Raw genomic sequence first — 19,685 nt, forward strand, 5'->3', positions numbered from 1 at the left:
TAAGAATGGTGGTAGGGCTGAAGAGGATTGACTTAAATATCTAGAAGCTGTATTTTAACTGGTCACTCAGATGGCTATATAGTGTAATTAACCAATCAGAAACGTTGTACGTAAGGCGGTAGTTCTCAGTGGATTAATTTGTAAGCTTATGCAAAGTAATCACATGAGCTGGGATTTCAACAAGCAGTATTGTAGTAGGATATAATACCACAACAGAAGCGTATAAATTTAGCTTCTACATCGATATACTCTTGTCTGCTTTATGTTTTCGTTTTTTAGATATTTATTTCTTAAAGATGTGCAATCGTCTATGGATTCTCATGCCATAATCTTGTCATTGTGGAATCGATATCTTTTCCATGGTTACCGCTTCTATCATGTCTACCTTATACCATAGCTTATACTCACATGACTATACGTTTTCTTTTCTTGCGTTCAAATTTATTATAGTACCTGAATAAATAATATCACACAAAGTATGGTAGATTGTCTTGTTACGACAATCTATAAGAACACACACAGAGTGGAATTACCAGAATATATCTTACCCACCCCCAATTTTCAATATAAAAATATGTTCTCAGCTACATAGTTATAATTAGTGATTATATTTAGTGATTTATCTAATATTCTTGTACAGGGTGATTCAAAATGAAGTAAACTCATGTTTGTGGTGCTTTTGAACAAAATCTGGAAGGAATCCGCAGTAAATGAAAACATAATTGACAAGAGCAGATTCTGAAGGTCTAAATTAAAAAAAGAATTGTTGTATTTGCTTGCACCAAACCCAAGTTACACTTATTTTAATAAAACCAACCATTTTTGTAGCTGCACACGGTTTCACTTACCATGTGTGTAGTGTACTGATTGGTAGGGCGCTAAATTCAAATGCAAAATCCACGACGGTGTTGCAGTTTGTATGAATACCTCCTCGTATAATCACCATAGCTCTTATAACTATTCATAGTGTGTAGTGTACTGATTGGTAGGGCGCTAAATTCAAATGCAAAGTCCACGACGGTGTTGTATGAATACCTCCTCGTATAATCACCATAACTCTTATAACTATTCATAGTCTCCCGCACGGTCCGACTGAAACTTGCTTAAAAAATGTTGCGAAGGGGTTTCGTCTTGAGCTGTTGATCTTTGGGTCTATTTACAACGCATGCCTAATAACAATGTTGACTTGTGATCTAGCAGTTCGCGGTCTTCCGGATCCTGAAGCTTCAGACTGTTGCATCATTAGAGTCACATGATTCGAAGCTTGTCTACATACTTTTATTGTTTACTTGATATCCGGTCAGCTGTGGGAAACTGGAGACGAAAGAGACGATGAACGTCACGCGGACTCTAGTTTCATGAAACTTTTTCGCCATAAGTGCCATATTGTACTTGGCTCGTTTCTTTGTGTGCAGTGCAAAATGATGAAAATTGAAATTGAACAATTAAAAAAGAACTCTTGAGGACCGTGTTTAAGCCATAATGTAGCCCGCTATGCATTATTGATCGAAACCACTTCTGCCAAACAACTTTATTTTGCATTTGAATATCGCGCTATTCCAGTCAACACGCTACCATGATCATGACTACATGCAAACCCTGTGCAGCTACTAAAATGGGTGGTTTTATTCAAATGAGTATAAATTGGGTTTGCAGAAAGCAAATAAAACAATTCTTGTTTACTTTTAGACGTTCAGAATCTGCTCTTTTCAATGATTTTTTTCATTTACAGCGGATTCCTTCTAGATTTCGTACAAAAGCGCTACAAATTAACTTCAAGTTTACTTCATTTTGACTCACCCTATTTGGCTTAAAGTAATTTTCATTATGTATCTAATTATCTGTAAATTAGATAATGTAGTTTTGAATATCATGATAGTTTATTGCATATTCTTGACCACAAAATGAGGGTGTTTTTGGTTTTTGACAGAGTGTAAAGGATGGGGGGGCTATATATATGTTGACATTTTTGCGGTAAATTTTGTTCTCTTGTTGTATTAAAACATAATTTAGGCCATGGGGCAGTTAATACAGACCATTCGGCCTTCTGAGTACATCCTCATTCAATTTATTTTTGCTGTTGTGTTTTATTATTAAATGAAATAAAGATGAATGAATGAATGAATGAATAAATGAATGAATAGTTCCTCATAAATTGGCTTTCGAACTCAAATTTTGTGTTTCTCTTCTTTGTTGATTGTTGTCGTTTGTTTTTGTCTTTTGTTCTTGTTTATTAGATATGCTAATCGGCGATGCTAGATTTGGGTGTATATTGGTGATTAATATGGATTTATATACTAAACACTCGGCAAAAATGGACGTAGGATTATTGATCGACACCAAGAACACATTTTCGTACCCATGTCATTAAGTTCCATGAACGAGATACCTGCAAGTATCAGTAGCGTAGCCAGCTGGGGGAGGGGGAGGGTTAGGGGTCAGGGGGAGCAGGGAGCAGACTGCCCCCTAGTGCCCCTTGACAAAAAATGAAGAGAAAATCCGGAGGGCAAAGGAAATGAAAAGGGATAAGGAGCCCTTTTTCCACCACGGTTTTTAGCATATTTGACTATGAATAAATCTGACAACGCCCCTGAAAACCTGGCGGTATCAATATTGGCAATATACAAAGTAATGTACATAATCATGTTTAACTCCGATGAGGGGAATGAGGGGAAGGAAAGCTTTCGCATGATGACGCAATCGTATTACTTGGAATACTTGCGCTCGCAGGTTTTTAGCTGTTGTAACTTTTTGTGGATTTTGGTAGGGTTAGGGTTAGTGAACGGCCAGACGAGGGGAAAAGGTATTTTTTCAAGCCATCCAAAGCGGCTAAAACCCAAGAGATTCTTATTATCAGAAAACCGAAAATGTTCATTTTACAAAACGGATTTCTATAATTTTTGCTTCAGACAGAAAAATTCATAGCTCTAATGAGGTTTTTTAAACTCATTAATAATATTTAAAAGTATTTTACACAAATTATTTCGAAACATTGTTTGAGAGAATTAGGTGTTTAAGGTGGTACACCCCTTGATAAATAAAGGGTGACATCCCGCTATCTCTAAGGTTCGCTATCACTAACGTGTAAAGTCTATGGAGATCAGAATCCCGTTATCTCTAATAGAGAAAAGGGTTCACTATACCTAAAAAAAGGTCCGCTACTTCTAAGGTTCGATATCACTAATTTAGAATAAGGTTCGCTAGTTCTAAGGTTCGATATCACTAATTTTAAATAAGGTTCGCTATCACTAATTTAAAATAAGGTTCGCTATCACTAATTTTGAATAAGGTCCGCTATCACTAATTTATTAAAGGTTCGCTTTCTCTAAGGTTCGTTATCACTAATTGCAATAAAGGTCCGCTATACCTAAGGTTCGCTATCACTAATTTTGTTTAGGGTTCGCTATCCCTAATTAATTAAGGTTCGCTATCTCTAAGGTTCGCTATCACTAATTTTGATTAGGGTGCGCTATACCTAAGGTTCGTTATCACTAATCTTAAATAAGGTCCACTATCTCTAATTTTAAATAAGGTCCGCTATCTCTAATTTTAAAAAGGTCCGCTATCTCTAATTTAAAAAAAGGTCCGCTATCTCTAATTTTAAATAAGGTCCGATATCTCTAATTTCAAATAAGGTCCGCTATCTAGACCTTATTTAAAATTAGAGATAGCGAACCTTATTTAAAATTAGAGATAGCGAACCTTATTATAAATTAGAGATAGAGAACCTTGTTTGAAATTAGAGATAGAGATAGCGAACCTTAGAGATAGCGAACCTTAGAGATAGCGAACCTTAGAGATAGCGGACCTTAAATGAAATTAGAGATAGCGAACCTTAGGGACACCGGGATTGTTAAATTTAGAGATAGCGGACCTTATTTTAAATTAGTGATAGCGAACCTTAGAGATAGCGAACCTTCAATAAATTAGTGATAGCGGACCTTATTTAAAATTAGAGATAGCAAACCTGATTTAAAATTAGTGATATCGAACCTTAGGAATACTGAACCTTTTTCAAAATTAGTGATATCGAACCTTAGGTATAGTGGACCCTTTTCGTAATTAGTGATAACGAACCTTAGGGATAGCGAACCTTAGAGATAGCAGTCCTTAGAGATAGCGAACCGTAACCTGATAAAGTTGTGACTATTTTTGCATTTTTCTCATATATAACTCATATTATGTAGCCTATATTATAGGGGCAAAGAATCCAGTTACTACACTGGAAACGGTACGTTATTTGTGGGTACCGCTACATTTAGAATGTACCTCATTTCTTAACACATAATGAACCACTTGTCTCAAATCACTGAAATTTCAGTGAAGGATTCCTTGCCCCTATAAAGGCTATAATATACATAACTTTTGTTTTCAGTGTTAGTTATTTTTTGAGAAAAATGCAGAATTAGTCACAGAATTTATCAGGGGGTGTAGTACCACCTTAACATTCATCGCATTGTTCATAGATATGAAAACGAAAAACTCACGTTTTTTTCTTCGATTTTTTCTGTTCAGAGAATTAGTCCGTGCCACAGATCCTAAATGAAATGAAATCCGTGTTTCGACATTTCTAGCTTACGATTCCTTCTCCACTCCCTTTCTTGATCTTCAGTTGCACTCGCCACTGTAGATACAATTTGTAGTTATATTTTGGACAGCGACTCATCTATTGGAGCACACTCGCAACCGCAGTGCGTAGTTCTTCACTTGCAGAATTCAGCACTACAAGGAAGGAAGTCTTTTCAGTCAGTGAGGGATTTATATCAACAGATTTGTCTTCCCACTCTTATACTCGAATAAAGTTTTGAAGTTTAACATACGATCGAGTAAAAAATAAACATAGACCTACTCCAGCATAATAGGGCTGGTCTATTGGAAGAATTTTCCTTTAACAAACGACGTAAACAAGGCAAGCAACAACAGTCGAGCCGAGTAATAAGCAAGCTAAATTTAAATTCGAAATATTAAAAAATATTGAGTAACTAGACTATTTACATTCGAATCGTGCGCTAGGGACGAGATATTGATTTTAACCAATAAAGTGGATTGTTCTTTCTAAGAAACAATAAACGACCACGCTTATTGGCCAGATCTTAGTTGCTTATCGCTAGCGACTATATCATAAGTAGATAGCGATAAGCAGATCAGCGAGGAAGGAATAAAAATAAGCGGGAGGTAATACAAATATTTTTATATTTACGCGTCACGAGTTTAGAATCACGTGAGCATGATGCATAAGAAGAAATACAACATAAGGAAAATGAATAATCGCCCATGTAATAAACAGCAAAATAAGTCAAGTAAGGTACGCAGCGCCGAATTCAAATCCTGAGAAAAGTAGGCAAGTCGGAAAGTAGGTAAATAATGTTGTTATTTTATGTTTCCAATTTTGGTAAATTTACAATACAAAAAAGAGAATTTGAAAGTGTCTGCATTATTTCATGGCAATTTGATGATAATATTCTTGAAAAAAAAAGTCATTTGGGTATAGCCTCAAAAAAAAAAGTCAAAGAATCGAACTTCAAAAAGAGTTCCACTTAAAAAGGTATGTAGCAGCGTCTGGGTTTTTGCACACGTCACGTAAATGAAAAGCCACAACGCAGACGATATGAAATTTTCTATGTAATGCACAATATACTCATTCCATTGGGCATTAAGTGAGATGGCTTGATTTTCATTGCCAATATCTAGCACGCATTTACAATTATGAACTACGCATTTTAAAGGGGCATTTCGTAATCCACAACCTCATCCCCAGCCCTTTACACCATTTACGTCATTCTAAATGAAACGTTATAAAATGGCAATACAACTGAGTAGTGTTTTCCGTATACATAATATTTTGTGTTTAAAAATTCGTAACAGCATGACAGACAATGTTGAGATTAGCCTGGAAAATGTGAGAAAATACAATGATGATGATTATGATGATACAAAATAAGCACGGCAGTAAGTTCATGTCGATAACGAAATATCCATACCCATACTTAGAGACAGCCCGTACCCATTTCATACTTTCAACTTTTTTTGTTTTTACTTTTTACCCCATAATTTCCCTTATTCTTCAGGTCCTGCCCTCTCGGGGTCTAATTTACAGTTTAAGCTTGTTTACTGTTATTTTGGAGCAACATTATTCTTTGTAAGCCTGTGGCGCAACCTTGAACAATGTTGTCTTTGAGCAATATTGTCTTTGAGCTAAATCCCCGTAGCCACTCCCAGCCAGCCCCATACCTCATTTCATTTTTTATCTCACCAAATTTATGCTGTTTATATTCTATAGTGTCACATATTAACTCATATATGTATTAAATCCGTTTGAAAATACTTACTAAAGTGAATTTCGATCAACAGAGTGCTTTTTGACCATTTGTACGAGGGCTGGTCAATAAGTTCCCGCAACTATGGTGTATCTCCGCTCATGCATGACTTGGATGACTGTTACTTACGATAATTACAAGTTTGTACTTTTGTCTTTCAAAACAAATACGTATTAGCGATGCTGAATGCTTGAGTACGTAATGGCATTAGCATAAACACAATAGCGTATGGACACTGCCTGATTTATGGTGAAAAATAGTCAAGAAATTATCGGGCCAAATTGAGGTTATTCAAAATATCTCGAAGATAAAAGTATCGAATCTGGCGCGGTTTTTGCAACTTTGTAGACCAATAACATGGGAATGATGCTTTACTCTTTTTAGATCTACGCCATTTTTATTAAAGAAAAGGGATCGTGTTCAATATCTCCAAATTTGAGTAGGCTTTATCACCCATTGTTCTTTACATAATAAGAGATAGAAAGATTCATCGATGACAAAATTTAACAAATGATATCTGTTTTGATTGGGTATCTACTGATTATTAAAAAGGGAGATTCCAGTAGTGAAATCACAAACATTTCTTTCTTAATGAACCCTTGTTTTCAAAAGGTCTTGTTTTTGTAATCAAAGTAGCACGCCATAGAGAGGCTCTGGATTGAATAAGAAATTTGAATTTCGAAAGGTGTGTCTAATTCTAGCATAAGACTTGGTATAGTAATTCACTAACACATCTACTGTTCCGCAAACCTTGTATTAGTCATATTTTTAGCGCTTTTTTGATGAAATTTTACCATCAACGCATGCGCATATTTCTATTTTTTATTACAACGCATTCTATTGTCCTAACTATGATCTCTCATACCATACCAAAAAGCATATTTGTTTTTGTTTTATTTTGGAGATAATTTGGATTCTTTCTTCTACCGTGTGAGCTCTTTTCTCCCGATTTTCACACCATTTTTGTTTGTCGTTAAGGTCTATTTTTGGTAAAGTTCAAAGACAGTCCCTTTCCTGAGCTGTTGACGGATACATTTCTTTTTTCACAATTATCAATTAAATATATACTCAGATTACCTCATACCAAAAATAAGGCTTGTAAATTGTTTCGGTCCTTACTTCTGCTTCTTTTAATTACACGTTCCTCAACTATACAATTCAAATTTCCCGCCAATGTTGACAATTGTCAGTGTACATATGGCAATGACTTTATGCAAATGAGATTACGTAATTAAAGGTACTCTGATACGGTACTAATTGTTGTGTTTTGAAAGACAAAGGTACAAACTTTATTGATCGTAAGTAACAGTCATCGAAGTCATGCATGAACGGAGATAAATGTGATACGATCAAGCAAAATCAGTCGGAACTCGGAAATATTGATTTTGAGATATAGCCAAACAAAGGATCTATTTCTTTTTGTTTCCTCTTGTTTTTGAAACTCTTTCATTGCTCATATCTATGGAACTGGTTGTTCTATTTCAATGGGGTTTTCCTGCAAAATCCAGCTTTGTAAATGCTTTTTACTTTTCTATAAGAAACTGAAAATTAAATATTTCCGAGTTCCGACTGATTTTGCTTGATCGCATCACAAATAGTGGTTGCGGGATATTATTGACCAACCCTCGTATTGTATATACAAAATAAGAATGAGAATGGGTTGGGTGATTAGGATGCTAAAATGACCTTGGTGATGAAAATATCATAGTGCTAAAAATTCTATGCAGAGACTTATAAGACATGTTGCATCATAAAGTCTATCATATCGGGCATGCGCAACTTGCGTTGACTTTTTATCTGATTCGCTGATGCCGATGTGGTTTCTAGAAGATATTGTTGTAAATTCTGGAAGGATCCTGAACGAACAACAAAGATTTCAGGTGGAGCTATGCTGTCCTTCTCTCTAAAGGAATTATAGGTGAAGGAGTTGTTGCAGAGACTGTCATCAATCTGTCGGGGGAAATAATACGCAATATGCGGATTAGTTTTTGTATAATAATCTGGAGATGAAATAACAATGAATGTTTTCTTTCTTTGATGTCTTTTTACGCACCAAAATGTATATTGTTTCCTTTGAATCTCTTTTAGTGTATGTAATCGGTGCAAAAATTGCTCAGAATGTGGTAAAAGCATGAAACTTGGCACAAGTACTCGTAACAACATTACAAACATTTTCAGGGGTAGAGCCAATTTGAATTCGGTGTTCCTTAGCAACGGTTGCTAGGCAACATATTTTGCATAGAAACCAGCATATATACGGCGTTTAGAGACCACATTATGGTGAGTACTCCTGTATTGTTATGCCTAACATATCAATCTTCATGTTAACATGCATTTGGAGTACTTTTTTACCGTTACTAGACACTATCTACTTAGCAACCAGTACAAATTAACATATTTCCCTAGCAACCAGTGCAACAATATGGTCTCTGATTGGTTTTAATGTGTATAATTAACATTTCCATTTATATTGTGATACTAGCATCACGTCTTAGCAGTTGGTAGGTACACAAGGATCTTAATAATAAGGATTAGACAAGCAATAGATGCCTCAGTCAACCAGTGCTCACCATTGTTCAGCTGCTCATGTCCAACAGCATTAGAGGCGGCTGAACAAGTGTGGGACAGTACCACACGTCTATCACAGCAAAGATCGGGAAACACCACTAGCGGTCTATCTGGGACTTATGCACTGACCAGGGCAAAGAAGATAGTCGGTAGCCTTTACACTCTTGGTATATCAGCCTCATATGGTCATGCCATGGGGCAATAATGTCTGTGAGTGCTATCACCAGATTGGCACAGTATGTCTTCCTCAGATGTGGAAGTGTCACTGAATTTATCACAGCCGCGGCTGACAATATAGATCATAATCCAAGCTTAGCCACCTCCACAGCTTCATTTCACGGAACAAGCATCCTTGTTTCAGAATGTAACCAAAGATGATGCCATGACTGATGACACCGGGAGTGTTATCAGCCATCATATTACCCCTCAGAAGGGGCAGAGAAAGGTGAAGGACTTTCTTATGTACCTACAGGTACAGGTCTACCTTCAAGAGATGTCTATGTTCCCCTTACTGCTGGTAACATGACATCATCCTGCGAGAATCTAAGTAAGGAGATGGAGAAAGAATATGACTGGCTACGGCATGTTGAGAGCCTGCAGGAAGATGAAATATCCTCATAGTCCAGCATATCTTCTGGCAGCATAATCATGCCAGTCATCAACCAGAATCAAATATAAATGCAATGCTGCCCCTCTTTGCTTACGAAGCCGGTTCACCTTCAATGTTGCGTCACTGCTTTGATATGCCAACCCTGGTCAGACTCCAGTGATAACAGGTAACCTCTCTTTGTCAAAATGAAGCAACTACAATGGTCTATGGACAATCTGTATGGCGAAGACAAGTTTGTACTGCTTCTTGGGGGACTGCACACATAGATGACCGCCAACAAAGCCTTGGGCCACTGGTTGGAAGGTAGTTGCTGGGTGGACGCTCTACAAGAGGCAGAAATTGCAACTCCTGGAATTGCTGAATCGTTCCTGAAAGCATCCCATGTCATCCGTACCCGACATGCCCATCAAGTTACTGCTTGTGCATAAAACATCCTCCTGAGGAAAGCATACGATGTGTATTTGGACAATCTCCCCAAAGGTCCCCCAGAGAGTTTCAGCTGCCGGTGTACACGACAGAAGGATACGCATCCTCAGTTCCTCTACTGGTACACAATACTTGAGTTGGAGCTGCTAATGTTGACATTTGTGTATTCTTTGCGCATAGGAGACTTTGATCTGTACGTAGACACACTAACCAAGCTGACACATTGGTTCTTCAGTCTAAAACACACACACTATGCCCGATTGATGTCTGTTCATGTAAGAGATATATGTGTCCTCGATGCAACCCATCCTGATGTTGCTCAAGAATTCCGGAATGGCAAGTTCGTTCAGCTCAGGCCAAGTCTCAGAGAAAATTCTCCTTGATCGCCATTGACCGATGATCATGAGCAAAATAACAGAGTGATGAAAGATGAAGGTGCCATAATTGGACTAACACAGGATGCAGACGCTCTTTTGCGATGGGCTGTAGCTGGGCCAGAACTCATACGCGTCATTTCTGAGTTTGAAGCATCCATTGTCGGAAAAAGCAAGAATGTCAGACAAACCACCATGAGCAAACGAATGCTACCCAGAGACTCTGCGCTCTTCTCAAGGCTTTATATTGCATACCAGACAAGAGATGGTGACTTGGACAACATTTTCAGTCACGAGAACCACCCATTTCCACCATCTATATCTTCTTATGGGCAGCTTCGTTTGCCGTTGCAGAAGTCTTACCTTATGTATTGTATTGAGCAAAATGTGGAGACTACATGTAATGCAAGCCAAGAACTTATATGAGCATCATGGACGGTGTGGTACTCGTCAGCATTCTGAAACCTGATGGAGGCAAGACATTTGGTGACTACACAGCAAAGGTGTTTGTTCTTTACATCAAGAGGGAACAAAATCAGGCTCAAAGAGTAGACATTGTGTGGGACCAGTACAGAGAAAAGCGTAGTACAGGACCAACTCAACGAAGACGTGTGGAGTTGTCTAGTCCCGTACCAAGGAACTGGAAACAGTTCCTCCGCTTGAACGACAACATGACAGAGTTGTTCAAACTCCTTAACAAGTACAACTGCATAAAAGTCTCTCGTTGTTACCAATGGCGACACTGTATTCAGTGCCCCTGCTCGAGGAATGACCAACTTAGCTCCTTGCAACCATGAAGAAGCTGATTCCAGAATCATGGTTCACGTTGCAGATGCCATCATGCTGGGCTTTCAAAGGATCCTCGTTCGAACAGTAGATATTGATGTAGTTGTGCTTACAGTAGCTGCTCTGCCACAGCTAAGAATAACATTTGGATTGAATTTAGTACTGGCAAGAACTTCCGCTACATCCCTGCTCATGAGATATGTGCATCACTTGGACCACTGAAATCTTTGGCACTATCGGTGTTTCATACGTTCACAGGCTGCGACAATCCCAATTTACCCATGTGGGATAGAAGACTGCATGGAAAGTATGGGCCTCACATGATGAATTCACTGCAACCTTCTATGAGCTGCACAATTCACCAGAGCAAATATCTGAAGAGACAGATACTTCTCTATGACAGGACAGCAACATGCACCTCTATCAACGAAAGCTTCTCTTTACATACAAAGGGCGTCAGATGTCATCTCTTCCTCCCACCAGGGCTGCTTTACAGCAACATATTAGAAGAGCAGTCTTGCAAGGGGGCATATCTGGGCTAGTACTACGGTGCCATATCGTCAAATACCATCGCCTGCTGACTGAGGTTGGACTTGTCCAGAACAGTGGATGCCCTTGTGGACACATTTTCCAGAAGCTAGAGTGTCCTGTCCAGAGTTGCTGAAGTGTGCATGTAGGAGCAGATTTAGAGATGGTAAATGTGTAAGGGCACTCTTGAAGTGCACTGTATATTGCACATGCAAGGGCTAACTGTGGCAAAGGTCCGCAAACAGTCTTAAGGTGATATGAACTTGAAAATGACTGGATACTAACTTTGAATGTGCTGTCTTCAAGTATCAGCATAATGTATTTTGATCAGATGTAAATTTCACACTATTGTTTCAACTAACTGGCTGAAAGTTATTAATATTTTGCTCAATAGTATAGTTCCTGGTCAGTTACATAGATATGCCTTATTATATAGACTAATGTAACTTTAAACGCTTGTTGCTAGGTAATGTGTTTGCCTAGCAACTGTTGTTAAGGCAAGGCTTCTTTTTTATGACCTTAGAATAGTCTATTTGATAGTTCTGATGTTCTGAAACATTAATATCAACCTTTCTAAATCATTTAAAATGGATTAGAAAGGTTCAATTAACTGGTTACTAAGGTAATTCCCTTCCTTAGCAACGGTTGCTAAGCAATACATTGCTATTTTTGGCACTACCCCTGAAAATGATCAGTAGGGCCCAAAGAACACCTGTGCCAAGTTTGGTGCTTTTACCACATTCTGAGCAATTATGGCAATATATTGCACCAATTACATACACTATTTGCGGGTATTTATGTTCAATTTGTCAAATTTAATTTTATTGAATCATTTGTTAAATCTGAATCTCAATATCTAAATGTTGTTTTTAAATTGTTCATTTGTTTATATATTTTTAAAAGTACATTATGATATATTTATACAAAGAACATCATTAATACCATCCTCTTTTCCTGGCTCGTCAGGTTCCTACTTTCACCTTCAAGTTCAATAAATATCAAGTAAAATGGCGTTGTCTTCTGATTAAATTCTGTGAAAAAATTATAAACCTAAAACGTTATACTGGTTGATGGATGTAGGCGGATTAGTCTGATACTGATGAATTGACCTGCTCGGCATATCCCATAATCCCTTGAACTGCGCAGTAACGTCATAAACGATGTGCGCATCGACGTGACGTATATACCTGTGGCCCTTGAACATATTTTAAACAAAACTGCCAAGAAATTACATATGAAGTTTTGCTTTAAACATGTTCAGGGGAAAATTACATTAACGCAAAGGCTTTACGGATTTTCCGAAATGGGATATTAAACGGTGATTAAACATATCACATAGAAGACGCGATCCACACAGGCGGGCAACCACCTAACCGCTTTTGTTTCAAAAGATTCCTTTTTACACAGCTTTCAACGGATTTTTTGTTTTTCAGCATTCCCTCAGTTTTTAGTTAGCAAATGTTCACAAACTCAATTTAAGTCGACCTGGGGCCTGAGGAGTTTCTTGTTTTAACGTACTGCACAATTAATACCCTGAAAATTACAGTGCTCACTCGAAACTGATAATGATAAGTAAAAATTTTAGCAGACCTCAAATTATGATTGAAGACAATTCAACTCATTACTCCAAACAGTGCAAAGTAACTCACCATGCAGTTATGATTGTTATACAACCTTCTGATCTAAGATAGATTACATGCAGAAAACACAGTCCTTCTCTTGATTTGAAGTGTCGCCAAAACTTGCGGTAGACTATCTGAACTATATATCATCAAACTTACTCTTTAAGCTTTCCTCCGATAAGCTTAGACTTTCTGCACATGCGTAGTCTACAACTGACACTTTTGGCCAATGAGAGGCAGCGTCTTTAATTGCTTTGTCTGTTATGAGTTGGGAGACCTTCTCACCGTGTAGGTTTAGTAGCTGTCCCGATCTGTACGAAATATAATTGAAATAAATCGAGATTTAATAAACAGATCGTATTTTGTAAATATGTTGTAAATATATGATGCGATCAAGCAAAATCAGTCGGAACTCGGAAATATTGATTTTGATATAGAGCCAAACAACGGGAATATTTCCTTTTGCTTTTTCCTGTTTTAGAAACTCTTTAATTGGTCGTATCTTTTAAACTAGTTGTTCAATTTCAATGGGGTTTTCTGCAAAATCCAGCTCTGTAAATGCTTTATACTATCCTATAAGAAACTGAAAAATAATATTTCCGAGTTCCGGCTGATTTTGCTTGATCGCATCACATATGTGTAGTTATATATAATAAAAAGACTAGTTCGCGTCTGACGTCAGGGCAAAGGCGCACCGTTATTTGTTGCCGACCTGCGCAGTAAGGCACTTTCTGTTGTCAGAATTTCAGACACGAACTAGTCTTTGTACTTCTGTCATGCATTATACAAACATGTACTCTAAATCACATCCATGTTTTAGAATCGTCAATATTTATCACATTGAACAAGATGAATAAAATATAACTGCAATTTGCGACTATCTGGTTTGACAAAGACCCCCTTTGAGGGCAATTTTAGACTATATATCGATGAGCCATCTTTTTCTAATGTTCGGACGAAATGCCTAATTTCCCGAAAATTTTTGGGAAATTGGTTCAAACTATGACAATTTATTATGGGTCTTAAAGTATTGCAAATTCAGTCACCTTCATGAATTCTCGCTATTCACAACAAGGGCGCCGCCAGCGGTTTGCGATGTAATCGTGCTGTATCATGGGAAAAGGTCGACATCCAAGTCCGCGCAATACAATATTACCATGCTATTACATAGGAACACGTGACAATATTTTTTAGTTTGTCAAAATAAAGGTGTTACACGCGAATCGATACTCAATAATACTTAATAATGTGATTTGAAATGTGCACAATTAATTTTTTCTCTATCGATTTGCGTGTAATACCGTTATATTGACAAACTAAAAAATATTGTCACGTGTTCCTATGTAATAGCATGTTAATATTCGTATTGCGCGGACTTGGATGTCGACCTTTTCCCATGATACATCACGATTACATCGCAAACCGCTGGCGGCGCCCTTATTGTGAATAGCGAGAATTCATGAAGGTGACTGAATTTGCAATACTTTAAGACCCATAATAAATTGTCATAGTTTGAACCAATTACCTGTATTGGAAAGCTATCAGTGGTGTGTTGTCATGGTAGCCAACACATTTGATGACGTCACCAAAACGATATCGACAGAATCCAAAAGAAGTAGTGAGGAGGATTTCATAGCTTTCTCCGATCTGAAGCTCATGGATTAACTTCGTTTCCGGTTGGTCTCTATCCCTATCAAATCAAGAATATTTAAGGGGTTACCAACAAATCCAATGTGTCCCGCGAGTCCCCATGTGAGTATAAATCACATTTGTGACTAAAACCCTATTGAAACAATAAGTCACATGAGATTATTTTAACATCAGATGTGCACATAATAAGATACGGTAATGTAGGCATGTAACAATTGTTCCAAACGTCTACTCGGTATCATCTAACTCTATTTTTTCGCCCGTCGTGAAAAATATGACGTGATTTACCATTGCTTTTTTCTTGGTATCACATACATAAAGTGGACAGATACAATTGTTTAGCTAGTAGTATCTGATCTCAGGCAAGAGCTTTATTGGATTATTCCAGTTGAAATACATACACCCCATGGAAGAAATTACCTTAGTCTCCCACACAGAGAGTGTAGATTTGAAACGTAGTCACCCATTCAGGTAACCTCATTTGAAATTCATACTCCCTCTGTGGAAGATTAAGGTCATGTTTTCCACAGAGGGAAGCTTCCTTCGCTGGATGCGTATAATTGACAGCACAAAGTTGCACCTGGTCAAGAGGGAAAAGGCTCCCTACAGGTTGGAATTTGAAGCCACCCTTTACCTGATATCTTCTGGAATAAACTCATAGAACATGATATCTGGAAACAAAGCATAGCGCTCCTCCATAATATCAGGCCAGAGGTTGATTGCTATGATTCCTTCGCTAGATGCGTATAAGTGACCGTACAACGTCACACCTGATCAGAGTACAAAAAAGGTTTATTACGCTATATGTCTCTTAAAGTTTTACGCTACTCTTCTGGACAGTTTTAGTTTTACACACAGAGAAATGTTTACATAACGTTATATAAGTATAGAACCTCATAACAATTCGGTAAAATTTACCTCAGGTCTAAGTAATATTGACTTAATTATGTAAATTTTATTATTCTAAAATTTTACACGCTAAAATTGGGTAAAATTTTGTCATTTATAATGGGTGTGTGTGGGGGTGTATGGAGGAGGGGGTGGGTGTGCGGGGGTGTGTAAGGTGTACATGTAAATGACTTTTGGAGTAACGCCTGTGAATAATGCATGTCAAAATAATATATAAATAAACACAGCCAAATTAAAAAGTCGCCACTAGTTCCATCCCCATATTTAATCAGAGTCTGATGAGTTTATGGCAAAATAATTTATATAATTATTTTCTATACACTTTCCTTCGAAGGTTGATACCAAATTTAATATAAAAAGTTTAATCATCGTGAGCATAGGAACCGTTGTTTGGAAATTCGTGCAATTTTCACTCGCCCTGTCCAAATCGTAATAAACACAACACAAAAACTCCTCACTTATGTAACCCGACAAAATCGTCAAAACTTAAGCAGGTTTAGACTAGACGGGTTACATAAGTCAGGACTTTTATTTTGTGTTGTGTTTTGTAAGTTCCCTAGATAGAGCTTCTGAACAATAATACATACCTTTGGCATAAGTGTTGATTAGCTTTTCCTTATGTCCGCCTATATCAATAACGATCACACACACTAATCGGGGCCATATACGTCGCAAGATACCATCAAATCCCTTCTCAAACTCCACTTCCAATTCTTTAGCTCGATCTGAATCTGATACCATAGCTTTCTGCAATGCATCTCGAATGTTTTGTGGAAGTTTCAAGTCCGCGTTAATACTTCCTATTCTTATATCTTCCACAAGTTTGAGCCAGTCCTTTTCAAGCTGCTTCATAGCGTTATAAAAAGTCGTCGTAAACCCCGCAAGTATTTTACTCACATCCCGATCAAACAACCCAAAAAGTAGATGGATATATGTAGACTCGTAGAGAGTCTCAACATCAAAACCATCAGGTGGAGAACTTTGTGATACGAGAACCTTCTTCATCGACTCTTGGATCCTTGACATAGGTCCCAACTGGTGTCCACCGTCAGTCCGTCTCATCTTTGGTGATGTATAGAACCATAATGACTTATGAAGCGGGCTGATGTTGGGAAAAGTATCAGCAATTATCTTTGATGTCATACTCGATGCGTGAGTAAGAAGGGATTTCTCAAATGATGGTACGATGGGTATCATCTTTCCCTTCCCTGTAGTACCCGATGTCAAACAAAACCTGCTTGGAGATTCTGCTGTCAACACATTCATTTCTCCTTTAGCCATCTTTGACACAAAGCTCTCAAATTGTTCGTAGGTTGCAATTGGATGTCTCTGTCTAAACTCGTCCACTGATTGTACAGTATCAAGCTGGTACCGTTTGCCGTATTCTGTTTGAGCATTTTTCTTCAGTAGATTTAGTAAGAAGTTTTCCTGCGATTCCTTTGGATATTTCCATGCTTTGGAAAGTGATCTTTTAAGGGTTAGCGTTCCTAAAATTGTGGTAAATTTATCCAATATATAGGCGATTATTGCACTCGTGAGAGTATGATATTTTGATATTCGGAAAGTTGAAATGTGAAGGCAGAGAAGGCACACCAGAGTTGATAGTAGGGCGAAAATACCTGAAAGATATTTGAAAAAAAAAGATCACTTTATTTGAGTATCACAATTTAATAATAACGTAGATTCGCACAGGTTTCTCTCCCCTATCAATATGCACGCGACCTTTGACCCTTATCAGTGCACACTCTGTATGAAGCATGGGTGAGTGGTTCTTCTTGTCAAAGAAATAAGTGAGTTTAACCATGCTTGTGAAAAAAAATTCTTAATACCCGTCCATTCGCTTAATTACGTAATTCTGATTTCCATGACAGTCTGTCCCTTATTTTTGTTATCACCATGATCATCACCGAGTTGTGTGACTTCACGCAAGTAAATGCGACTGAGGTCGTAAACACATATACTGCCATATCTACAGAGTGAACGCCATAATCACACCTCAAAATTTAGATGATGTACGGTACAATTTTACTACATTTAGGAATTTTCCATTGTCGACCAGGTAATTGAATGATATTTTATATTGCAATGGTGTATAACCATGCATAACCGACTTGTAATATTTAAATACGATACGCCGTGTTTGATAGACTCCATTCAATGTGAACGGCGGGTATAAGTATCAGCAATGAGCGAAATTCCCTCCACAAAATATTTTGGGCAATAAGAGAAAGCCAAGTTACTTGTTGACCGAGAAAGCAAGGTTTTTGGCGAGAACCCAGGTTTCTGTTTGTTTCTCTTTTATTGTGCAAAATGTTTGCCATACAACTGAGCAGTTTTTGCCGCCTCTTATTTTAATCACGTCTACCAACACTCAAAGCCATAGGGAACCACTAAATCCGGCCACCATGTTTTAACAAAAGCAATGCCTTAAACTCTATATCTATATATCTATTCCATTTACTTACCTATTATCAAAACCAGTACGATATTGTCAAATCTTACTGTTTGATACCACAGCAATGCGCTGAGTGCAGCGAATACAACACCAAACATGGCGAAACTCAGATTCAGATTTTTACTCATTTTGACCAATTCCGATCGTAATGACGTCATCAACGATCTAGTAGGATTAAATTAGTCTTCAGCTTTCAACTCTTTCTCTGTTCAATTTCAAGGTGTAGGCCTACAAGTTATATTATTGTATATGCAGGAAGTTTTCATGAACTGATTGAGTTGAATTGCTTTAGAAAGTACACACGTACACCAGGCATTATTGACCTTGTCATATTGACCTTCAACCAGGCACTATAAATAGGCCTAGATACAGCCTGTCTAAAAAGATTGTGCAAGTGAAAAGCGCCCTCTTTGACAATTAGAAAATACCGTTATGACATAATGCTTACATAAACGTCAAGGGCGTAGGCTTAGCTTTCAAATACCATTTGTTCTGTTCAATTTGCTTGTTTTAATCTCGAGATATATTTAGTTAACAAGGAAACGGTAAAATCACAATTGTGCCACTTTTACTTGGGAAGAGGACTGTACATGTAAATGATGATGCGTTTAATGCATGAGCCCCGAATGGGGTGCATTAGACGCATCAATATCAGCTATCATTATTTTACATGTACAGCCCTCTTCCCTAGTAAAGGTGGCACAACTGTGACTTTACCATTTCGTTGTTACTAAACATATCTCGAGATTGAAACAAGCAAATTGAACAGAACAAACTTGACGTTGATGTAAGCATCACGTCACAACGGTATTTCCTAATTTCAAAGAGGGCGCTTTTCACTTGCACATTTTTTTAGACAGGCTGTATATAACTCATACAAAGATTCTTATCATTTTCATTTGATTGGCCAATTATTATTTATTATATTTGCGTCAGCTCTAATTATACAAAATATTATGACGTATCCTGTATTTATCTACGTTTATCTACAAATTTAATTGGGTTTCCCAAAGGTACACTTGACCGTCTGTGATGACATTATTCTGGGAAACATTTTAAACTGTGCCCGCCATATGATGGTGATATCCGCATCTTTTTCAGATCAAATGAAGCCTTTTGATATTGCTGTAAACATTACCATAACGTGTATTTTTTTATTTAACTTATACTTATTATAATTTATATATTTGTGTTGTGCATTGCCTAAATTACTATTGTTTATTGTTTTGTTTTTTATGTATGTAGATTAATTTATATCCAGATATTGCAGCTTAAAGCCATATTATAACATTTGCTGAGGAGAACCCTCAAAAAAATTTAAATTCTGGTTTTTACACGATTGTAATGTACTTAAGTAAACAAAGATACTCTGCAAAAATCAAGACTTTAGGTGCTGTAGTTTTGTCAAAATCCGAGATTTAGAATAAAACGCCGGAACCG

General features: G+C 37.4%; 1 protein-coding gene across 1 annotated transcript; it reads right to left on the reverse strand.

The window, feature by feature from the left end:
- Positions 1-11,537: 11,537 nt before the first annotated feature.
- LOC140143598 (uncharacterized) lies at positions 11,538-17,071 on the reverse strand. Its single transcript, XM_072165410.1, has 6 exons — positions 16,378-17,071; positions 15,516-15,651; positions 14,757-14,921; positions 13,391-13,542; positions 12,552-12,640; positions 11,538-11,741 (listed from the first exon to the last, which is right to left on the reverse strand). The coding sequence occupies exons 1-6, from the start codon at positions 17,069-17,071 to the stop codon at positions 11,538-11,540; spliced, it is 1,440 nt and encodes a 479-aa protein (XP_072021511.1).
- Between the last annotated feature and the right edge of the window lie 2,614 nt (positions 17,072-19,685).

The sequence above is a fragment of the Amphiura filiformis genome, unplaced genomic scaffold, assembly GCF_039555335.1.
Source record: "Amphiura filiformis unplaced genomic scaffold, Afil_fr2py scaffold_24, whole genome shotgun sequence".
NCBI lineage: Eukaryota > Metazoa > Echinodermata > Ophiuroidea > Amphilepidida > Amphiuridae > Amphiura > Amphiura filiformis.